At 37.3% G+C, this 22,974-nt stretch overlaps 2 protein-coding genes across 3 annotated transcripts in view; one reads left to right on the forward strand and one right to left on the reverse strand.

Annotated features, from left to right (window-relative positions):
• The window catches only part of epb41l2 (erythrocyte membrane protein band 4.1-like 2), a 56,337-nt gene extending 55,248 nt beyond the window's left edge, over positions 1 to 1,089 (reverse strand). The window contains exon 1 of the mRNA XM_088002217.1: positions 793 to 1,089. The gene's annotated coding sequence lies outside the window, so the exon portion shown is untranslated. The remainder of the gene's footprint in view (positions 1 to 792) is intronic.
• Positions 1,090 to 7,819: 6,730 nt separating this feature from the next.
• The window catches only part of itpkb (inositol-trisphosphate 3-kinase B), a 32,088-nt gene continuing 16,933 nt past the window's right edge, over positions 7,820 to 22,974 (forward strand). The window contains exons 1-6 of one of the 2 annotated variants that reach the window (XM_088001991.1): positions 7,820 to 8,278; positions 8,361 to 8,437; positions 13,414 to 13,621; positions 13,796 to 13,946; positions 15,068 to 15,346; positions 16,073 to 17,056. In XM_088001991.1, the coding sequence (XP_087858117.1) occupies positions 13,575 to 13,621; positions 13,796 to 13,946; positions 15,068 to 15,346; positions 16,073 to 17,056 (1,461 nt within the window). In that variant the 5' untranslated portion in view covers positions 7,820 to 8,278; positions 8,361 to 8,437; positions 13,414 to 13,574. The remainder of the gene's footprint in view (positions 8,279 to 8,360; positions 8,438 to 13,413; positions 13,622 to 13,795; positions 13,947 to 15,067; positions 15,347 to 16,072; positions 17,057 to 22,974) is intronic. The other variant, XM_014996092.2, reaches the window with a different exon arrangement.

Genomic DNA, 22,974 nt, shown 5'->3' on the forward strand with positions numbered 1-22,974 from the left:
TTCCATAAACCCCCCAAAAAAGAAAATCTAATTAAATCCAATCCTAGTATTTAAACAAGATCTGCATTTTGCATCCAAGTGTTTATAACAGTCTGTTGACTTTGGAGGCGCACTTTAACGCAGCCAAGATCAAACACTTTCTCTAAGTAAACTGTCCCTCACAAGTCCTCCATTTAAACCAATCAGCTTTAATTACTCAATCCAGCAAATTCAACGGATGAAACCGGCTGAATTCATCAGATTAGGAGACCGTTTAATTCACTCAAAAGTTTATGACACCGTTAAACCGTCATATAAAACCTTTTATAACTAAAAGATCAGTGGCTCCCAAAACTGGACGGGGATAATGGGTTATAAATCAGCAAGTGGATGATCTTGGAAAAACAAATCTAATTCAATCTAAAAATATTTGTTTATAGTGTATTTGTTTAACTAATAGTTTTTGCATGATGTAAAATAATAATAAAAAAAAACATAGTCATTAAGTGTAAGTGATTCATCTTTTAGTACAAAATTTTGAAAAGATAATGATGCACTTCAACATTGAATGATTTGCTCTGAATGGCAAGTTTAGATGGGCAAGTTATTTTCGTAGCCATTTATTTTTGGCTATTCAGAGCAAACCTCCCATTTTCAGCAGATAAACAACAACAGCAACTGCAAGGGTTTGCAGTCAAGTTCTATAGATGGCGTTATTTCAAAGCGTTACACCCGAAGGCCATGCATCATGCACCGCCACCTGCCCTAAGAGCACAGCAGTCAGTCAAACACACACATCTGGACGTCTTTTACCTGGAAATCCGACGACAACCAACTGGAACGACTCGAGTCGGTATTTCCTTGTATGAAACCCACTTCTTTTGCTCTCTTTATCTCTGGTGAACAAAGACGCCGAACAAATATTTCCCAGCAGTTCACACCTCTTTGCTTGATGTAATGTCAATCGCCGGTGCCCTCTGGCTTCCTCTTGCACGTCTTTGTATGTGTGAGTGGTAACTCTAAACCCAAGGATCAGGTGTCACACAAGGAGGAGAAGAAGAACCAGATGAGCACAGAGATAAAAACACAGATGGACAGAGATTAAAAACATGTAGGAATGTATCAAACAGGAGCAACAGGGGGCAGAGGGGAGGGTAAAAAGAAGCTATTACAAAAAGAGTATCTTTCATGTTTTGTTTCTCATGAGCAAATAGCATGGGAGAAGACACTGAAATATCAAATATTAGTCTAATCTGAAACGTCCTTAGAACCCTGCCTGGGCATGCCTAATTCATGGTCTTGGGTTTTTGTGTTTGTGTGTGAGCTTGTTACATCTTGCCCCGGCTCTCTTTTAAGTACGGTTAGCCAGAAACCTAACCTCATGAAATGCTATCCCTTTAAACAAGTCTCTCGGACACACGCGCCGTGTTTATTTATGTGTTTGTCAACAATCTAGAACAATGCAGCCACGAAGAATTGGACAGTGTTTTAAAACGGGGTGTTTAAAGAGTTGCGAGTTGTGTTTCCTTAATTGATCAAATTGAATAACGCTGAAACATACAAATTTTGGAGAAACTAGTTCTCCACAGTGTTGGAGAATTCAATTCAGTTTATTTATGGAGGACCAAGTCACGGCATGTCATCTCGAGGCACTTTTCAAAAAGAAAGTCGTTTCAGTTCAATCACACAAACATTCTAACTAAGTGATATTATTTATCAAACAGTGAATTAAGTTCAGTTCATTATTCAAATTAGTTTTAAAAGTACTCTCTCTAAGGAAAGGATTCACACTTCCTGGAGGATCACATAGCAACAGACAATCACTCTTATTGTGTCGCTGACTTTAAAGTGATTCCTCATTCCTAGCATGAATGTAGTTACAGTGGGGAGGAAAAGAAAAACCCCTTAACAGGAAGAAACATCTAACAGAACCAAAACCCGGCTCAGTACAAGCAGCCACCCACTGGGAGTGTGAGAAGACACACAAAAAGAAACAGATGTAGGAGTACTTTTTATGTTCATGAGAGTAAAAAGATAATAAAAAGAGATGGAGAAGGTTTAGTAATTGGCCTTGTCTGTTCCCAGACACTCTATCTCACTCTGGGACTGCAAGACGGTTGACTTACTATTCAGAACAGCTGCTGGATCTTGGTTGCCCAGCAGGCTCAGCTTCTTTTGCTTCTTCTGCTTCTGGGTCAAACATGTATCTGTTACCAGCCATTCTCAAGTGTATAAAGTGTAAACACTGAGATGCACTTATTTCCACAATAGTGACGTAGCCCTAAAAATGTATTCTGAAATGAGCTCAAAATAGACAGAACTGGCTGGGCGACATCTCATAATCTGAAAATGATTTTTTTTTTTGTTAAAAATAAATAAATAAATAAATAAATAATGAACACATTTTGTATGGCCCACAGAGCTACATTAGCTGATTAAAGGGAGCTTATTACCCTAAAATGGGTGATTGAAGAACAGTCTTTGAAAACAACGACAGGTTTTCCTCATATTGTTTTATGACCTGTTTTATAAACACTGGCAATTTTAAGTTATGTCAAAGCGAACTCCAAGATTTCTGCATTACATCACATCCAGAGATCAGGAAACATTTATAATAATCATGACAGAGTAATTATTGTTGATTTTTCATGAATCCAAGCCTCTCCATTCTGCATTTCAGCCAACAGTTTGTATTTTCACACCTTTGCTGCTGTATTTAGAACAGCAACAGAGCATCAAGCAACATCTATGAACCATTTTGGATGAACAAATATACCTAATAGCTTTTCATCATGATTGATAAGCTTCAGCTAAAGCTAAAAGAGTGAAACGATGGCATCTTCAATCTAAGATTAGCAGCTCTCTTTGGCATGCAAATTCTCTACAAATGCTGCATGGCAACACTGTGGCAAGTCTTTTATTGATATATTTACATATTTATATGATAGTATTAAAGTTGGTTTCATAAGTCAACCATTAAGGTTTGATTTTAGCACAGTGTAGTTTTGAGGCAATAAAATTTCTTTAACGTTAGACAAATTGATATCTCCTGACAACATGCAGTATATACAAAAGCCACTAGGGGGCAAAAGCTTATTCTCCCATTACCAGAGTCTCATTTGATTTCAGGAAAGATGGAGTCCTATTTGTTTTTAATATATGTTGTTAAATAAGTTGATAGAGAGTTAAAATGTTTTTTCCCTCTTTTCTTGAAAACTGAAAAAAATAGTGTTAGTCTGTATGTTCAACAAACTTTAGTCTGTATGTTCTACATTTAATTCAACCTATCATAAGTGTTATTATTATTATCATAAGTGTCTTACAAATGAGATCTAAGTTCCAAATTCTGCAAGAAAAATCATCTACATCCAAGTTTTTAGTGTTGATACGGCAGACAAAATAGATTCTTAGATTTTCTCTTTTAGTCCAGTCCTCACCTGATGAAGCATCAGTGTTGTCTGAGACGGTGATGATCAACCAGGAAGGTCTATAAGCAACTGGCTGGCTGACCCAAATGTAAAAGTCTACAGTTTCATGGGGAAAGTGATGATCAAGCAGGAAGACCAAGCTCTATAATCAACACTTGTGAACTTGGCTGACCCAAATGGAGAAGTCTAAAGTTTCCTGGGGAAAGTTTTTATGATCCTATACTAGCCAAATAGACATAACTCTGTTTGGCTAGTATGCCGAATGCTTAAAAGAAGGGCTTTCCGCAGTCAAACATGGTAATGGCAACATCATGCTGAGGGTCTGTAACACTGCCAGATCTAGTGATGCATTGAAAAAAGTGGATTGAATAATAAAGAAGTCTTCCTCAAATTTGGAAGAGAATTTCCTCAAAATTTCACACCAGCTAGATGGTCAAAATTAGGACAATTTGTTCCAGCAGGACTTTTGACCAGGACTAAAGTTCTGAGGTTTCATACATTTAAATTTTTATGTGTTTCCATCCTCAGACCAACAATTAAACACATTTATTTATCGGGGAGAAAAACTGAAGCAAAATCTAAATTCTCTGCACGTAATCTGCTTTCCGACTTGGTGAAATGTCCCCCTGCTGTTTCATTGCTCTTTGTGGACAGCAAATTCATTTTACTGTGGCTGCAACCCTGACAACATTCAAATCAACATTTTTCAGCACTAAACTCTTAGTTCATCTTAGTACTTGTCATTGTTAACATGATTTATCAATTGAATCTATTAACTCCTTAAAAAAATTGAAAATAATTACGCATGGGGAGTCAGACAGAGGTAATTCGAGAAAACAACTTTGAAGAATTAAGTTATAAATGATATTCGGCTAATTATGAAAACATAAAGTTGACACCTGAAGTTTACATGCACCAAACAGAAAGACACATACACCTCTTTTTCTCACTGTCTGAAGTTAAATCAGTCCAAACTTCTCTTGTTTTATGTTAGAATTACCAAAATTATTTATTTATTGATGTCTTCAGAATCAAAAGTTAACATAAAAAATGATTGCTTTAAATGACTTGGCAAACCCCAGATGATACCAGTTTTTACAAACTTCTTATGTGATACATTTGAGTTAATTGGAGTCACACCTGCGATTGTACTTTAAGGCCACACCTGAAACACACTGCTTTCTGTTTTGATGCCATAGGAAAGGAATGGGGAAGAAGCAGGGCCTGGCAATAACTCAAAGTTGGAGACAAAGTCAAAGAGCCGAGTCAGTAGAAGTAGAGGGAAGTAGAAGTTGCCTGCTTTCTGCAGCGCTGTAGCTGGAGCCTTCCAAGCACATGTGGCCTTGAGATTAGCTCAAGGACAGTCTGTACAAAGCCCCATTAAACTGTGTTTTCCTGGTCTGTTCAAGCCTTAATACCACACAAAGCAATGGTAAGTGTGATGCCATTGCAGTCTGCTTCCCAAATTCTCAGGATTGCTAAATTATACTTCTGTAATCCAGTCTGGGTTCGACATTTGCCAGAAGAACAACCTTGTTAGACAGCATTCTGTTTGTTTTTCAGAAGTGGGGACTTACCTTTTAGAACTTTTGGAAGGATCTTTTAATGCTTCCGCATGCCAAGACATGTTGGACAATTTTATACTTCTGACTTTTTGTGAACAGATTTATGATGGGCTCTTCCTGACTGAGAGTTCTCAACCCATCTTCAAAGTTTTGAATTTCTTCGTTTGATGTTTCCTTTACTCAGGTCTGCATCGCAGGATGTCTTTTGACAAGGTTGTTTAAGCAATGAGAAGCTACTCACTGCATCACTGGGGTTAACTAACTTATTACTAGCTGAAACATAGTCAGACATTCAGTAATTATCCATCAGGAGGCTATAGTTTATTTGCTTTTTATGGAAAAAGTGAATAGCAGTGCTGTAAAAAAAATCAAGTCACACAACAAAGATACTCATTACATTTGGAGAAAAAAACCAAATGAGTTCCCAGACTTCGTTTCCTTAAAAAAAGAAAAGTAAAAGAGCGATAACCCGTCTGTGTCTGTTGCTCCTTAGTCTGATGAACCTCCTGCCAGGCACAAAGGTTTTTTTTAAAAATGTAACCTTTCTACCAATTTCTGCCACAATCAGCTTATTCAAATAAGTATTTAACAAAAGTTGTGTCTTATAATTATATTTTCAAGCAGTATCTGAGACTAAATGCTACCCTTATTAGCATGTTTTTAAGATTTAGTAACGGTAGCTAATATCCGAAGGGACTTTCCGTTGTTGTTACAAAATAAAGGCAGCTTGTAATATGTAGCTTCTGACAGAACTGTTTCACTGTTGGTGTTTCCCACCTGAAGTAGCCACAAAACTAATAGAACAGTTTTTACTTACTTACTTGGTGAATAGTTGTTGGATTTTATTTCCTGTGTGGACAGACCAAGAAGAGGTAAAATAAATAAATTATTGCTTTAAAAAAAATCCTATGAGATCCATCATTTTTAATAGCTTTCCCTGACAGCTTTAAAATGGATTATTTCAATATCTAATGTATTTGGACTTGTTTGTAAAGAGAATATAAACCTTTGTTTATATTTTCTTGCAGAGTAAATTTTGTCATATGATCCTTTTACATGGAAACAAGGAAAATATGGGAACAGTGTATCCCTGTTTTGCATGATCAAAAAAAAACAACAGGCTAATGATGAAGCTTTTCTCTTGCTCTCTAATCTGTTATGTTAAATATTATATATAGACTTTTTGTCACATTCCTAGCGTTGGAATGAAATAGTAATAAGAAGTATTTATTTTTTTTACATCATTTAAATATTCTCAAGAAAATAGTTGGTAGATCAAATTACTTGACATGTATATCTTGGGCTGCACAGTGATGCAGTTGGTAGCACTGCTGCTTTGCAAGCAAGAAGATCTTGGGTTTGAATCCCAGCCTGGAGTCTTTCTGGATAGAGTTTGTTTTCCCTGTGCATGCGTGGATTATCTCCAGCTTCCTCCCACTGTCCAAAAACATCACTACTGGGTCAATTAGTCTTGTTATTATAACGTCTCCCTCTTTGTTAGATCGTTTGTGTCTTTTTGGAGGTACATGTTGCAGATCTGGTTTTGAAGTATGTTCAGGGTAGATAAATTAAAATCACTAAGTTGCCTAATGATGCTTCTGGTGCTGCTGTGTAATTATGCAACTGTATTGCATCCTATTTTACTTCATAAAATAGTAAAATAGGATGCTGTTAATCTCCATACTGGATCATTTGTTATGTTGACAACATCAAGTTGTCTCCTGCGATGCAAATACATGTTTTGTTTGTACTGTTCAGCAACAGCTAAAACTTATTTATGCCTGTCCTGGAAAGGTCCATTGAAGACATATTTGTGACATTTCTTCATACATAGAGGCTCTAAAAGACTATTTTAGTAGTTTATTGTTTAAGCCTTTTAATTTTTCTGAAGGTCAATCCTAGCTTCCACAAGGGTTCTAATGTTCATTTGAATATTGTTTTGCCTTTTCAAAAAGACTTCATTTAAGAAGACTAACAGTACCTATTATTAAACGCTACATTACAACCTTATGTATTATAGTAAAAATTGTTTAAAAATTATGCAATAATGTTTATTTGAGAGTAAGTAAAGTCTACATAGAACGTCAAGACTGAATCCATAAAAAAAGGCACTTGGGATAACAAATCTAAAATAACTTGTCTGCATGGTAAACCTCTAATGGAGGAGTGTCACACATTTGATGAAAATAGAAACATTTTAAGATTTTTATTGCTGAATTAAATTTATCTTAAAATCAAAATAATTAAGTACGACTCAAAGTTTTTAATGTCTTTAATGAGTTGCTTTCTCTATTTCTTTCATCATCAATAGGGCGACAAACATCCAGAGTGAGACACACCCTGTTCTTTCTGAAGACAATAGAACAAAACATTTTTCTAGAAGCACAAAAATATGAAATTGTTGTGTTGAAACATATAAAATAGGACACTGTAGAACTTTCTTTCAAAAAAGTAAATGTGAGACCCTATAGTTTTTGATATACAATATATATATATATATATATATATATATATATATATATATATATATATATATATATATATATATATATATATATATATATATATATATATATATATATATATTTCAAGTTCAAAGAACTACTTTTGCATTTTTTTTTATTTAAAAAAAACAATTCTGGTTCACAGGAACTTTTAACTGAGAACTTTGGCCTAGAAGTTTGAACACCAAAGTGTATGTGGTGGGTTCTGGGCGGATTTCAAATAATTATCTCACCTTGGGCACCAGAATCCCTAGAACCGGCTCTGAATAAGAACATTAAAGGAGAGTACCACCTCCTCTGCAGTGGTAGCCGGAGTATTTGACTTTGGGCTCTCAAACTTTTCATTTCTACTCAGCTCATGTACGCGTCCGAGCACGTGCGTGCGAGGGTTTCCCCCATGCTGCACGTTCACGTGCACGCAGCTTTTTCAATCTTTCTCCCCCCTTCCACTAAACCGAGTCCACGCGAGGGAGTGACAGAGAGAGAAAGAGAGCAAGAGATAGAGAGAGGACGAGCTTCCGCCTTCATACTCGCAGACACAAAAAGCTTTACTACACTCAGAGAGGAGTCGAGCAACGGATGATAACAGACACCAATCCCCCCCAAAAAACTGCTGTCCATCCACAGGACCGAGCAGCACTGGGCTGCAGCAGTCCGGACGGCTTTCGAGGTTCAGGCGGGTGGAGAAACAAGCGGATGCTCTTCGTCGCGAAAGGCTAATTTTCCTCTTTTTTAAAGTGGAGGTGGGTCTTTTTTTATGTGTGCGCGAAGAGGTGGAGGAGCAAAAGCAGAAAACCGGCGAGTGCGTCTAACAAAGTTGCTTCGTGACAAGTGAAAACAAAGATGGTGCACGACGGCTGATTTCTTGTATGTTTCACACATAGAGATATTGCATCTGATCGGTTTAATACTAAAAAGTGTCCCGGAGAAGACCCGGAGGAGACGGGACGGGGTGGAGGAGGTAAGACAGCAACCCGGGCCGCTGTAACATGCTTTCTCACGTCATTATTTTGAACATTGCAGCTGGATTGTTGTTTATTACACTTTGTTAGCACTAACTGCACTTAGCGCCGTGGCAGAGTAGACCCTTCAGGAACACAGGCGTAAACATTAGTTAAGATGGTGGGAAAGTCAAAGAATGTGCGGAATTTTAAACGATCCTTGTGGAAATGTTGTCTTACACAAGCTGCCTCATACATATTTCTTTGAAGATACACACGTCTTTGGAGATTTGGCCCCTGCAGTGCAAAGAGCAGCGGGACTGTTTGTTGATCTGTGCACATTTTCACATTTTCCTTGATAAAGTTGGATCTGCATTCACTTAACATTCAGTCATATCAGGCTGCTTAGAGGTACAAAAAGCTCTTTAAATCCTCATGAAATGCAGCATAAGATGCAGTTTAAGTTGACAAATTTCTTATTGTATGTAATATAAGTACAAAGTATTTTTTGCTAAATTTTACACTTGAATATTTTAACCTATCACTCATAATGAAAAAAAAATGCACTCAGTTAGAATTTTATTTCTATTAAACTGCTGATAAAATAGTGCAAATTATGCAAAGTAGGTTTCTGGAAGATTTATCCTCTGTTAGCATTTAAAATAATAATAATAAAATAAATATAGGCACATGAATACTTTTCACTTTAGAAGAAAATACACTTATTATTACTGTTTATTAATATGATTATTATTACACAAGTATACGTCAAATTATTTTGCATTTGGACTCAAGCCCTTTTCTTGTGAGCTTTAGATGACAGGATGTCAGGATTAGAGGGAAATGAGGATGAAATTAATGACAGATTTCTTTCTTTTGTAATATTTATGTGCTAATTACTGTGCAAGGTAAATTGAGTGCACCAAGTTAAATATTTGTTCAACTGATACAAATTAAGAAATACAGATGCACCACCAACCTATGCATGAGTTTAATACAAATTAGAGAGGATGATGCTATTGTAATTCATTCGTTGCAGGTTGGATTCAAATGACCTATTTCAAAAAAAACCTGCAGCCTCTTTTTTTTTTCTTTTTTTTAATTACATGTTATAGTCCTTCAAGTTAAAAATCAGTTTTATGATCAGAAAGTATCAGCCTGTATTGGCCAGGAAAAGCCTGATAGGTTCATCTCTACTAATAAGCACTCGTCAGAGTCACCAATAAAACACCCACAAACAAAACTCATGAAACGGAGTTGCTGTGAAAGCGTTACACAGCAGATAAATGCACGCTGTCTCCCCGCTGCTGTCCTTACTGCACTTTTTAAAAACCTCTCCACCAGCTGATTGTTGTATGCATAACTTGCCCACTCGTGTAGGCAAGCGAACGGTTTGGAGTCTCAACGTGGTCCCACTCGCTCTGATGAGCAAGGCCGAGCTGAAGCACAAATAACACTGAAGGGCCTGACTGAGATGCACTAAAGTTAGCACAGGTCTGCCTGTGGCCTTGAAGCTTGACTCATCTGTGCGATGTTAAAGGCATGGCCCGGGTATTTGTTTGCCTTTCTGTTTAATCGCTGTTGCCGTTGGACCTTTGCCAGCGCGATAAAAGAAAACGGGCAGATCACAACAGGATTTGCATGTTTTTGTGCCGGCATAATGAAGTTGTGACGGATGGATCAAAATACACGGCGCTGTCTCTTTTAAAGTCTGTGTCCCTTCGTTACTGTATAAATTTTTTTTTAAGTTTTAGTGGATTGAAGAGGTTGTTGGTACCCTCTGATTTCATCCAGTACATCTCTGGATGGGTGATTAACTACTGAGTCAAAGCAAAGGTTGGGTTTGGGTTTTAGCTGCTCAATGTTGTTGTTTTTTTTTATGAGAAATTTGGCTACAAAAAGAAAAAGACTGAGCTTTTCTCTAGACTGCAAAGACCACGTGCCCCACACAGTGTGAAATTGGTCCTTGGTGCCCAGTGCTGCTTCATTACACTCCCTCTGTTTGACAGAAAGTAAATCTGCTCCTTCTGCATGAGGGGTTCAGAACAGACAACAGAACCAAAATAACTCTTACACACCTCTCTTTCCATCTTCTCACTCATTCTTTTTTATTTACTTGTTTTCACTAACACTTTATAACCATTCGCACAAATGAAGCCAACATTTATTACGTTGTGTGATGTTAAAGAAGAGAAAGAAAGAAAAAAAGCAGCGGTGATGGTTATTAAGCCACTTTCTAGTCAAGAGGGGCCCTATCAGATCGTCTTTTCAGTTTCTTTCTAAGTGCGTCACTACCCAATAAGGAAATCTCATATTTACCCCACGGTTCGTGACCTGATGTTTTTACTTATCTGGAATCAAAACTTATTATTGAGGCTGCTTTCCGTCAGCCCTGCGCATGACAAGAAGAACTGGTTGCTTCAGTGAGCCCCCGAGAACCAGAATGCAAAAGATTCGAAAAAAAAGCTCTTGATTTGCAGAGATAACGGCTTCAGTTTAGTTTCTCTGAGTGTACCGACAAATAAAGCAGAGTGGAAAAATAGACGGCGGTGTGATTAAAGTCTGATAAAATGTTGGCTGTTCGAAAGAAATATCCTTGAAACCAACGTTTTTGAACACAAAGACTTATTACTCGCCAGAAACAGTTTATCATAATCACTCATCTGCCAGATACTGTGGATGTTTCAGTGCTTCACTGAAGCGGTCTTGAGTTGAAGCATGACATCTCTAACAAGTAGCTGGCAAATAAGGCGAAGCACTAAGCAGGTTTTCTGCAGCTGACCATCTGCGCATGGAATGCCAGTCTTCAACTCATGTTGCTCAGTCAAGCTGATTTGCATAGCTTGTTTCACAGCGGGATATGATAAAACAAGCTATTATGCCGTGTTTAAACTGACCAGTGCAGAACTAAAACTGTAGTATGCCACAGTTCACCTCTAGTTGGGGTTAATTCACGTCTTACTTTGGTTGCATAAGAGCAGAGGTTGATAAATTGCATAAAAAGAAAACAAACACTAAAAACAAAACTACACAACATTTAGTCAGTGTGTTTTTTTTTGTTAAAGAAGTGCAGCTTTTGTTAGTTTTTACTATGTCTGTGTCACTGCATCTTTAGGGAGTCCTTTGCTCTCGTTTTTTTCTTCCTCCCTCTTCGTCATTGCAGCAACTTTTCCTACGATACTTTAAAGCAGCTAAGAAGTTGTAAAAGAGCAAGACAACAGATTCTCAGTTGTAATTTGGAAAATCATGGTATACATATAAAAACAAAACTATGAATGCCATAAAAATTAATGCACACTTTGCATTAGCTTTCAAAACTATGAAAACCTCTGACATTTTTTGATTTAAACTGTTATTCTCACTTCTGCTAAAATTATGCAACATATTAACTTTATTAGGTATATGACGGTTAGTGATGCACCAATTGAGCTTTTCCCGTCTGATACTGATAGCTGGTTTTCTTGACTGCTGACCTGTAACACATGTACAACAAAAAAGTGCTTTGCACTTTGTTTTCTTTCTTTGCTTTTTTTTTAAAGATACAAATACATGCGTCAAAGCGTGAGCTGTTTGTTGATGAATTTATGCAAAGAAATTACTGGGTGTTCTTGGTTTTGATGCATTTATTGAATAAGAAAAAATAAAATTTTGATCAGTGATCAGAACCAGCCGTTTTTTGTTTTCTTTGAATAATCTTACCGGTTTTATTGTCATTCAAATTATTTAATTTTAAGAGTATTCACTTACACATGTGATCTGTTTTTTAGTTGATTCGTGTCTAAGAGTGTTATCCGTAACATTTATTTACTTTTCTCCAACTCTGATATTCACTCTTAAGTAAGAATAAACATCTGTTAAATTTACTTGTAGTTTCCTATTGCACATAATATTAATGTTTTTCTTTTTTGTTCTGTAAACATTTAACAGGTTGATATTAGCTTGTTATTTAGTCAGGTTATCTGCTCATGTAGTCAAGTGGTAGCTAATTGCTTAGCAAACATGCTACTTTTGTTGTCTTAAAAGGAGTGATGAAGAACTTTTTTTTTTCATCTCCAGTCTTGTGCTGCACAATATATTGTGAATATCTTCATCACAATGTGTAAGAGTTGTGTTGCAAAAGTGTGTTTGTTTTTATAATTGTTGGCTAATATATTCAAAGTGTTTTGATCTTGCAGTTTTAATTGTTATGTAATAATTAGTTAGTAGGAGACACTTTCACAGCAACAGATGGAACCACGAGACTTTCCTGAAAATGCTAAAGGTCAAGGAGTGGCTGAAGTATAGATAAGAAAGAGAGAAAAGATGAACATGGGCATCTTTTGTGCTGAATATCGTCAGCGCAGTATTTAACAATATTTAATTGCAAGATTTTCTAATATTGTGCAACCTTTCTAACTGGAAAAAAAACAAACAGTTTCTTGTTTTAGCCAGTTGACCAGCAGTGCAGAGCGATTGTTGGGGGAGGGGCAGTTTCAAACAGCCATAAAACAAACTTCAGCATTTTTTCTGGTACTTTGTTTTTAGTATTTTAATCCATTGGGATAGAATGAAGGAAACCTTTTATGGTTTTGTAACTTTTTAAAACGTAAGGATATATTGATAGCAGCAAATAACTCATCAGTAATAGTTTTCACGTTTTCTTTTTTTTATTGATGGAAGGACAATTCGTCTTTGTGCAGAAATAAGAGCTGTTTTGTGCTGTAGAATTTGTTCCCTGAATAAACTCTGTCTGCTCCTTAAATTCCCCTTCTCTTTATTCAATTTATTAATTTACGGATTAAATAACGTGATTCAATTTTTGAACAACAGCGTCACATGAATAATGTTTTTTGTTTGTGACGCACTTCACAATGACTCCCGCTACTTAAAAATCCCACAGCCAGTATCTTTCGCTTGCAAACAGAACTTTTATACAGACTCTTGCTTCAGGTGGGTATATTTGCAAGAATTTAACAGCACGTAGTAAGCTCATCTGGCTCTTTCTCTTCGTTTCCAGCGGCGGGGACCTGTTTTCCTGCTGCCAATCTTCTGTTGCTGCTTCTTTGTGGACGCAGACAAAACCCTGAGAGCTGTTTGGCGCGGCAGGCATCCCTGCAGCTTCAGGGGACTTTGTCAGATGTGTACCCAGCACACAAAGCCCCTGGCCTGGCCGTGGGGATGGCAGCCTCTGCCTTGAACCTGAACGGCCTTGGAGTCATGAACAGGTACAAGGACTTTGATAAAAATCAGTTATTTCTACAAGTTTTGTTACTATACTAAATAAGAAACTGTTAGACCAAAGTGGTGAGATTGATCTTACTTATTGAAAGTGTGTTTTTTTTTTGATAATGTCTCCGTATGATGTTTGTTAATGACGTATGTTTCCCTCCTCTCTGCAGCAGCAACCAGTTTCACTCCCAGCCAGGGTCCTCCAACGCCACCTCTAGAACAAACACCAGCCCAGTGGGCCGACCTGTGCTGCCGGTTCCGGATCGGAGCACCTACTGTCCGTTACTGGGGGGAAGCCTCTACAGCCCAACGAGTCCTAAGGTAGCAACAGCACCATGTCCAGCCAGTCTGGAGACATTTCTTTATATTTCCAACCATCTCCTCTGAAGTGAATTTAGAAACATATGCTGTTAACTTTAGAAAGAGCGTGGACCACCATATTGTGTATGTATCTGGGGTCTTTGGAGTACTTCTAGTCTTTAAGTGACTTTTAAACTTTGGTTTTTGTGACTCGGTGGAGACAATGGTGTGTGGTTTTGTTAGCTTGCGGTTAGATTTAAAACATTATTGTGTTGTATCTGTACTTTTGGGATAAGTGTGGACAATTGATTCTGTTCACTCTTTTATTAAAGTTTAATTTTGCTTGATAAAAAACTCCTCTATAATAACGTAGAAAAAGTTTTCCTATCTTCATAATACACTTGCAGCAGGAGTAGAATGGTATATATTAAGGAGATAGCGACGTTTCGGGGCAACTTAAGAATACTTTCTTTCAGCTTTTCAAAAACAGAGTCAGTCACAAACGACAAGCTGAAGTTTCTGTAACCTGCGTAGAATTATTTAAGTTTGGCCGGTCCAAAAAGCAGCGTTTTGACACATCTTTCCTCAACTTGGCACCTTTAATAAGAAAATACTTTCTATCATCTTTGATTGTGTTGAAATTTATTTCAAAGCATTGTATTCTTTCTTATGAATAGCACAGCAGTTTATTTTATTGTTAATTTACTCTCAATTTATGCAAAATCAGTATGTGTTCACCATTTTGTAAAAATAAATCATTTTTAAGTATTTTTTTTCTATATAGCACCCCAGCAGCACTTTTGTTTTAATCCTGGATGGAGATATTCTTTGGATTTGGTGTCAGGCTAAAGGCGCTCTTTCTACTTTCACAAGAGATGTGATGGTGTTTTTATATCATAAGATCTGGTTTCATCCTTAATTTTTAAATAATAAAAATAATATAGTTATTTACAAAAATAATACCTGCTCTAGAAAGCACATAATAGTCAAAACACAATGTGTTTCCCTCCCTGGAGTTTAGTTCAGAAGTCAAAGCTAAACAGCTGAAACATGAATAAATCTGTCATAAATGCGTCAAAATAACTCCACATTATTGTGAATTATTAATGGTGGCTGCTAATGTCCTGTCTTCCTTCCCTTAGACGAGCCCCCGATCTCTTAGCCAAGCCTTCGTCTTTCCCCCTCCTCCAAATTTGCTCTCCCCCTTCGACACAACTCGCCCTCGCTCCCCCTCGCCGCGAAGCCCGGAGCGCCTGGGAGTCAATGTGGGCCAGCGCATCCGACGCCTGAGCGGTGACGACAGAGGGGAGGGAGACGGGCAGGAGGATACGGGAGGAGGGACGAGAGGCGGCGAGGCGCGAGACGAGAGGAAACGCCAGGAACATCTGCTCCGGATCCACAGAGAGCTGCAAAACGTTGAGGTGATTTTATCTACTTTCTAACAGAAATTTATCTTTATATAGTCATCTGTGGAGCTCTTTATTTACATCTGATTATGCAAAGATTTTCAGTAATGGATGAAAACTCAGAGGAATTTACTTCTTGATTTTTTTTAAGTCGATTGAATAACAGTGTTTCTAAGAGCTTTGTAGCAATATATGCTCCATTTTCCAACATGATTAAACTTTCCTTAGGGGAGTAAAGTTATTTTTGAAGAACTGTTGGGTTAAGGTTTGTTAAATATGTAATTTTTTTCTCTATTTATTGGAAAAAAAATTAGCTATAATTGTGGTGTCTTTACTTTCTGAGTCATTCTACTTTCCCTTTATATTGCTGGAAAAAATATAATTTAAACTGATATTTTAACATACTAAACAATTAAAAGGTTTTCTAAAAGTTGTATTAAATATAAAACATTTACTGCATGCATACATCCTTAACTTGGCTTGTAATGCTTAGTTTTATTTTGAAGAGTGCTGTTCACTCTATAGTGGGAAAATGTCCCATGATCTCAGTTTATATGCAGCATCATCCCATCAGGTCATAGAGACAAATTCCTGTTGATGTAGAAATTAGTGAGCCGTTGTGATTCCAAATACAATTTGTTTGCTTATATTCATACTGGATTTATTGTTAAACAATAAAAAACAATTGGAATCGTAATAAATGTTCAAAATAAATACTCCTTTATTATTCCTGTCTTTTAGGTCAGGGGGAAAGTGGGCATCTTCGAGGCCCACATTTCCGGGATCCGCGCCCAGGTCCTCAACAGTGAACTCCAGCGCAGTCCTCGGACGACAAGACGAGCGACTAGCCAGTCCTCTTCGCCTCCCAGCCTAGGAAACACACTTCTCGAAAATCCAATGACCCACCCACAAGTGACTAAAGTACCTTCTGTCGCCCAAAATGGCAGAGAGGTGGAGGAAGGGGTGATGGAAAGACTAATGAAGGAAGGTGGAATGGATGAGGGCGAGAAGAACAGCAATGCTGTGAAGTCAAACACCGAGAACAAGACACTGATTGATCAAAATGACTGCCATTCACAAACAACGTTACGAACTCCTTATGGGGATAAACGGATTATTTGTTGTTCCCCTGAGACATCAGGAAAACATTCAGCTACAGATGAGGAGAATAAGGAAAAACTGAGAGAAAGGGAGGAGGAAAAAGTTAGAAAGGAGGTAGAAAACAGAGAAATGGAGCGAGACGAGAGAGAACGGACAAACAGAGAAAACAAAGATGAGCAGGAGGATCATTGGGATTCAAAAGTGGTTATTCAGACCGAAGGAAAAAGGTTTATCGGTATCTCCGAAGCCCCTTCTTTACCTCAAGGACATAACAGTAATAACATGAAGCTGAGTTCGCTGAACGCACCTGATCAAACGTCCGACCATTTATCCTCCCTGCTCCCCTCCATCCCTGCAGTCATAATCACCGACCACGGTTTGGAGAGCCGGTCCCAAACTACCGACGGCTCCGGCTCGGAGCGGGGACTGTCGCGGTCCCCGAGCCCCAGCTCCAGCCCCGTTCCATACTCCTCGTCTCGCCCCCTCAGGAAGCTGTCCTCCTCCTCCGCCTCCTCAGCCGGATTCTCCTCGTCTTGGGAAGAGTCGGAGGACGATGTTTCCAGTGACACGGAGAAGGGAGACAATCTCCTGAATCCTGCACATCTCAGCTCTAAGCAGAAGGCGGTGAGTCGACACAAAATCTGTTTTTGTTTTCGGCTTGAACAAAAAGCTTGTCATTTACAGAGTTCCTCAAGGATTTCTTTTATTTTCATGAGAATAATGATCTATTTTTGATTGCGCTTTAAATTTAAACTCAATACAACAGATTAGCTCTGTTGTATTGAGTTGTTTTTTTAGATCAGAGTACCATATCTCATCTCAAATCTCTCTTAATAATGACTTAAGCGGAGGTATATTGCTCTATTACTTGCTTTCTGTATTCCCATCTGCAGGATCCAAATTTTTGCAGCCAGGTTTCTAACTGGACACAGAACAGAGACAGCTGCATTGTAGAAAAACAGACATTTACCCAGTGAAATAAGAGGAAGATCTTTAGTTGATATTAGGACAATATTGGTTAAATGGATAATAGCTGTACAATATTAGTAGATATTGATAAACAGTGTTAAAGTCTTTGTGCTTCAGTTTCTTTGCAAACCTAGGCCCCAGATTGCGACTCATGTCTCTAGCTATTATAAAAAATAAAATGATTTGTATCTCAGTAACATGGTTTTGTTGAAAAAGTTGCATCTGGCCACATCTGCTTTGACTTTAACATCTTTATGCCCCCCTAGGATAATTTCTGCTGCATTAAGCAAAATGAATGACACTAATTATATTATTGGCATAAAGATTACATAAAGCATTTTATTTATGCATTTAGCCAGTATTTATTGCAGTATGTGCAGTATTCATATTTGCCCAGTGATATTATGAGAATAGTACATTTGCAATATATTGTACTGCCACTTAATGCGCTATTATTGGATGTGACATTTAATTATCTGATCTTCCTGGATGAGTAGAAGTGTGAAATCAACATTCATCAGATTATGCATTTGGTAAACTTCCACTGAATGCTTTTTGGAGCTTTTCTTAGGCGCAGATATTCGTGACAAAGTTGTTGAATCAACCCAGGAGGCAGAAACAGTGAAAATAATTATTACTGGAGTTATTTAGCAGCGTGAGTCTGTTCATGTTCATAGTTCACAGGTCACAATTCCAATATTAACAGGTCCACATTGACTTATAATTATTTGTACTTTGTTATATTATTGACCAACTAGCATACTGAATTTGTTGTTGCCTAACATTTGTAATCCTCCTTAAATGTGTTTTGTTCTCCCTTTGCTCACATAAATAGTGTTTAGTAATGGTAAAACTCCCAAAAAAGTTGCTCATATTCACATATAAGCAAAATCAGTAAAATACTGAGTGAAAAAAGGCTTATTTAAAAGATATGCCTTTTTTGCTCTTTCAATTTATTGCATGGTCAAAAACACGCAGTAATAATGATTTACTGCCAGATACTAAAAGTTGAAGTTACCTTGAACAAAAGATCAAAAATACTTACATCAGTTATTTTTACGATGGTATGGACGTAAAATTAAAATACGTTGACGTGGATTATGCATAATTGGGGTCATAAAGGCATAAAATCTTACTTTTTTAATAAAATCCTGGTTCATTCTAAACTTAATCGGCTGACAAAAATTGCAATTATGTAAAAATCTGACATCATCGGCGCTGTTACGTCTGCTACTTATTTGTACAAGGAAAAGTTTACCGTATCTCCTCCCAAAAAAATAATACAATTATGGTGAGAAACACACAGAAAAAGCAAAACGCAGTTGATTAGTTTGAATAGTTGTCATTAGTTCAAATTCCTACGTTCGGATGAAGACTTTAGAGTCAAGTTGAACGCAAGAAAAGAGACGTGCCACATATATCGGGTCGTTTTAAAGATGGTACAATAAACTATGCGGAGTTTGTCATGTAAGAACAAGCACCGCTCATTTCAACGCCCTCATAAAAATTGAGCTATGCTCATGAACGTGTTCATGCACAACACTGCTAATTAGTAGTTGCTGCTGTATCTTCTTTTGGAAGTGTAATTAGCGAAAGTGAGATCATCAACCAAGTATTTATTACCGACTGTTGTTAATATTCACTTTGGATTCTTTGCATTTGACTGCAATGACAAACCTTTTTTTTTTTATTTTAAATCTAGTTTTATTCTACTTAACATAACATAACATGGCTTTTTAATGCAGTTTAATCTCTGTTAGCTTGTCTGACTGCTGTGAGAGGAAGTGCTTGTTTGGTTTTATTCTTCTGACTTTGGCTAAAGGGTCTCAAAGGGTGCTGGATGGATTACTGGGATGTCTCTATAGTTGTTTCCTCTTTCCACCCAATGGCTTTTAACTTTGCTGATCCCCGATCCCAACTGGGAGCTCATAGCATGTGTTTGTCGCATTACTTTGTAGAAAACCATTCTTTAACCCGTCTCTGTATAGAACGTTTTCTACACGAAGCTGTTTAACGAAAGTGCTGAAAGGAGCCATTAAAGCGCCAAACCTGTTTTATTGTCTAAAATATTTTCACGGAGATTCTTGGAAGCGCATTTGGTTCTTTTTCTTTCCTGGAAAGACTTTTCCCTGGCTTTTTTTGTTTTTACTTTGTCTATGTGTTTATTGCAACAGGGTGGTATGAAAAGAAGGTACTATCAGTAGCGCATAATCGGCTTACACAACATCCGCATTCATTCACAAACAGAACTTGCAGGTTTTAGTGGGGGCAGAGAATTTAGTCAACATAAATGATCTCAGTTGTGATTTACCCATCACACCATGCAGGTAAATTGTCTGAATCGCTCTGGACTCAGGTGCCGCAAAATCAGATTTTACATAAGAGAGAATGGAAGCTTCTCTTTTAGTGTTTTGCTTCAGGAATCCCTCTTTATGCCCCTTGCTGATGTTCCTGAATATGCCTCTGCATGTTTCTGGATGCTTCTGTGTCAAATTGCCCTAAGCCCTCTACCTGAGTTACTTCAACACTAGTCGTGTTCTTGCTAATGTGTAGTTCTGAAGCTGTGTGAGATTGTGCGTGTTTTAAAACAAGGTGAAGGCATGAGAAACTGCATTAAGCCTCCTGAATGTCGATGCTGCTAAAACCCAGGCCCTTTTCGGGTTCGAAGTGTGTGTGTAACCATGTGGGTGGCAGCTTTTTACGAAATCATTTGACTTTCTTTTGAAAGGAAGGATTGTGGGACTGATTTCGCATTGTTTTAAAACTTCCTCTCTTATAAGTGACCTTTTTTTTCCAGACTCTCTGTAAGGTCTTTTTAATAGAAGTTTGCTGAAAGATTGCACTAGTAACCAACCTCTCCACTTACCCTGCTGTTGTATAAATCATTTGTTTAAATGAATTTGGCTTAAAGATTTGAATAGGGTTTGTATTGTCTTTTGCATATTTCCATTCATTGTTGTTTTTTTGTTTTTTTTCTGTTTGTCCGGATAAAGATAGAAGCCAAAGCTCTCGGTACAATTTGCAAGCAACATATAGGCACATCATGACGTTGTCAAACGTGTAGCTTGATTTTGTCTTTAGCTTGTTACAGTTCCTGATCCGTCCTTTAAGGAAATCTGATGTATGTGTGCAAGAGGCAAACGTGCAGAAACACATAAAGCATGCTTGCTCGTGTAGGAGGTATGTGGGAGTGAGGAGAGGGACAGAGAGAGGAGGAGTGATGCAAACACGGTGGAACCGAATAAGAATTTAGCTGCTACAAACACCAACAAGGAAATAAATCATTTTTCATAGTATTTAGTTTGCAGAAAAGACAAAGAAAAACTGAAAGCAGCTCTTTAAAAGGTGTTTGTCATACCATTGAATGTTCCAGGAAATGCATAGATGTGTTAACGTGGCTCTGACACAGCTATAAATGCCAGAGCGTGAATCAAACAAGGGCTAGAAAAAGGAATTTTTATTGCATGCTAGGTGTAAAAAAATGCAAATGTGAGACACATCCAAACCCATTATTTCACAGTTATGAGTTGATCCTTTTGCTCTGCTTTGCTGTCCATTTGTTTTATGAAGTTTTGCAAACAACTGTTTGTTTAAAGACATTTTTGAGTGACTTTAAATGCTAACTATTTGTAGAGCGTCGTGACAACAAAAATTAATTGAAGAAAAAAGAATTTCCAACAGAAGGTACACATAGAGACATTTGGCAGATATTTTAACTCTCCCACATCTCTCCTAAAATACAAGTCACTTAGAAATGTGCTGGCAGTTTTTTCCCCCTGTTCTGATAATGTTTGCAGCAGAAAGACACCTGTCACAGATTGGCATCAGTGTTTCAGTTTAGCTCTGTGGAGGAACGAGTGAAGCCTTGTCTAGATAATAGTTGTTTGTTGCAGCTGGGAAATGTCTTCAGGAAACAAAGCTACAAAAGAAAACGTCAAAGAAGCATCTGGATTAATAGGATACGTTTATCATAACAGGAGAATTAATTCAGGGCTTGTATGAAATGGTAAATTTTCTGCTTTTGCAGGAGATATAAAAACTTTTTTATTTATTTTTAATTAATTGACTACTAATTTTTAGTTGATTTGCCTTTAATGTTTTGCATATAATTTCCACATTTAGTTTTTTTTTTAAATCAAAAACCTTTCTATAAATATTAAACGCCTCATTCCATAAATGTGTTTTTTTAACACAACTTAGACATTTAAAATCCTTTTTTTCTTCAAATTTGACATCAACTTGGACTTGAAATTATACCTATTCATGTAATAATATGTCAGTTAAAAAAAAAAAGAAATTAGAAAACAGTTTTTTTTTTTCACTTAAGCTCAAGTGGAGCAATTGGTTTGGCGAAAATGTCTGAGAGAAAAAATAGTGAAATGGTGCAAGTTTAGTTCGAGATACAAACATTATTACTTTTTTTCAAAAATGTAAGTGTGTTGGGGAAATTTGCAGAATTTGTTGTTGTTAAGAACAACTTACTTCACTTAGAAAATGTATTTATAGTTTTCTTTTTCTCTTCTAAATCCTATTTTGCAGGTTTCCATTTCAATTCTTTACCACTTCAAGGCAGTTTTTCCACTTCAAATGTTCAGAGTTGCATAATAATTTTGGTTAAGTGTAGTCATTTGTGACTAGTTTTTATTAAAAAATGTAGCTCACGTGTATTTTATGTGAGAGTAAAACAAAAAAAGTATAGACTATTTTTCAAAATAAAACCTCAGTTGTCATTAGCTTAATATTGACACTATATTTTCTGCATAGATGTGAGTGTGTCACATTTAATCAACTAGTGGCATTTGGACAATTAGTGAACCCAGCTGTGCAGCTCCTGCAGGACAGCATTCCTAACCCAATCACGCTCACATCTCGGTCCTGCTGGTTGCGTGGAAGAATTCGTTAAAATGCCATTGTAATGCCAGCAGCGTCCCTCTTTGTTTTTATACAGATAATTGATGTTTAGGCTTGTAACATATTTCAGTGCGTTGCCAGTTCGTTTTGAGTCAGACAAGTCATACAGACAGAGGTTGGAGTGCTAACTCAAAACTTTGCTTCTTGCTTTGAGCGTTATAACTTTTATCGACTGGTGTTTCTGCTGTCCTCTGTGGACGAAGCCAGTTTGATCAACAAAATATTATGAATGTTCTACTGCACAGGCTATGAATAATAAAAAAAAAAAAAAAAACAAGTTGTAGGAAATGTACTAAAGAAAACAATCTCAGTTTTTTTTTGCCAACAGCGTCAAAGTCGTATGATCTTCCAATATTATGTGGCCCTAAATTTAGAAAGCGTGTTACCTTACAGCCAGTGTGAAACTGCTGTCTCTGATTCTTTTTCGTGGTCTGTCTCGGGACAAAGAATGCTATTTTGCTTTCTTCACCTTCCATTCGTGAGAATCTTTCCGTGCGTGAGATCTTTGTAAGCCACATGACACATCGTCCTACAAGAGCAAAAGTTTGTGGCTTCTTCAGAACTCGGTTGTCCAGCAGTCGGTCTTCAGCGTTGCTTCCTTTGTTAGCCGGGGAAGGACATTCATGTGGTTTGGCTCTCTTAAAGCTGCATACGTGATGATC

This window comes from Poecilia mexicana, unplaced genomic scaffold (genome assembly GCF_051168715.1).
Source record: "Poecilia mexicana isolate PSO_F unplaced genomic scaffold, ASM5116871v1 scaffold_21, whole genome shotgun sequence".
NCBI lineage: Eukaryota > Metazoa > Chordata > Actinopteri > Cyprinodontiformes > Poeciliidae > Poecilia > Poecilia mexicana.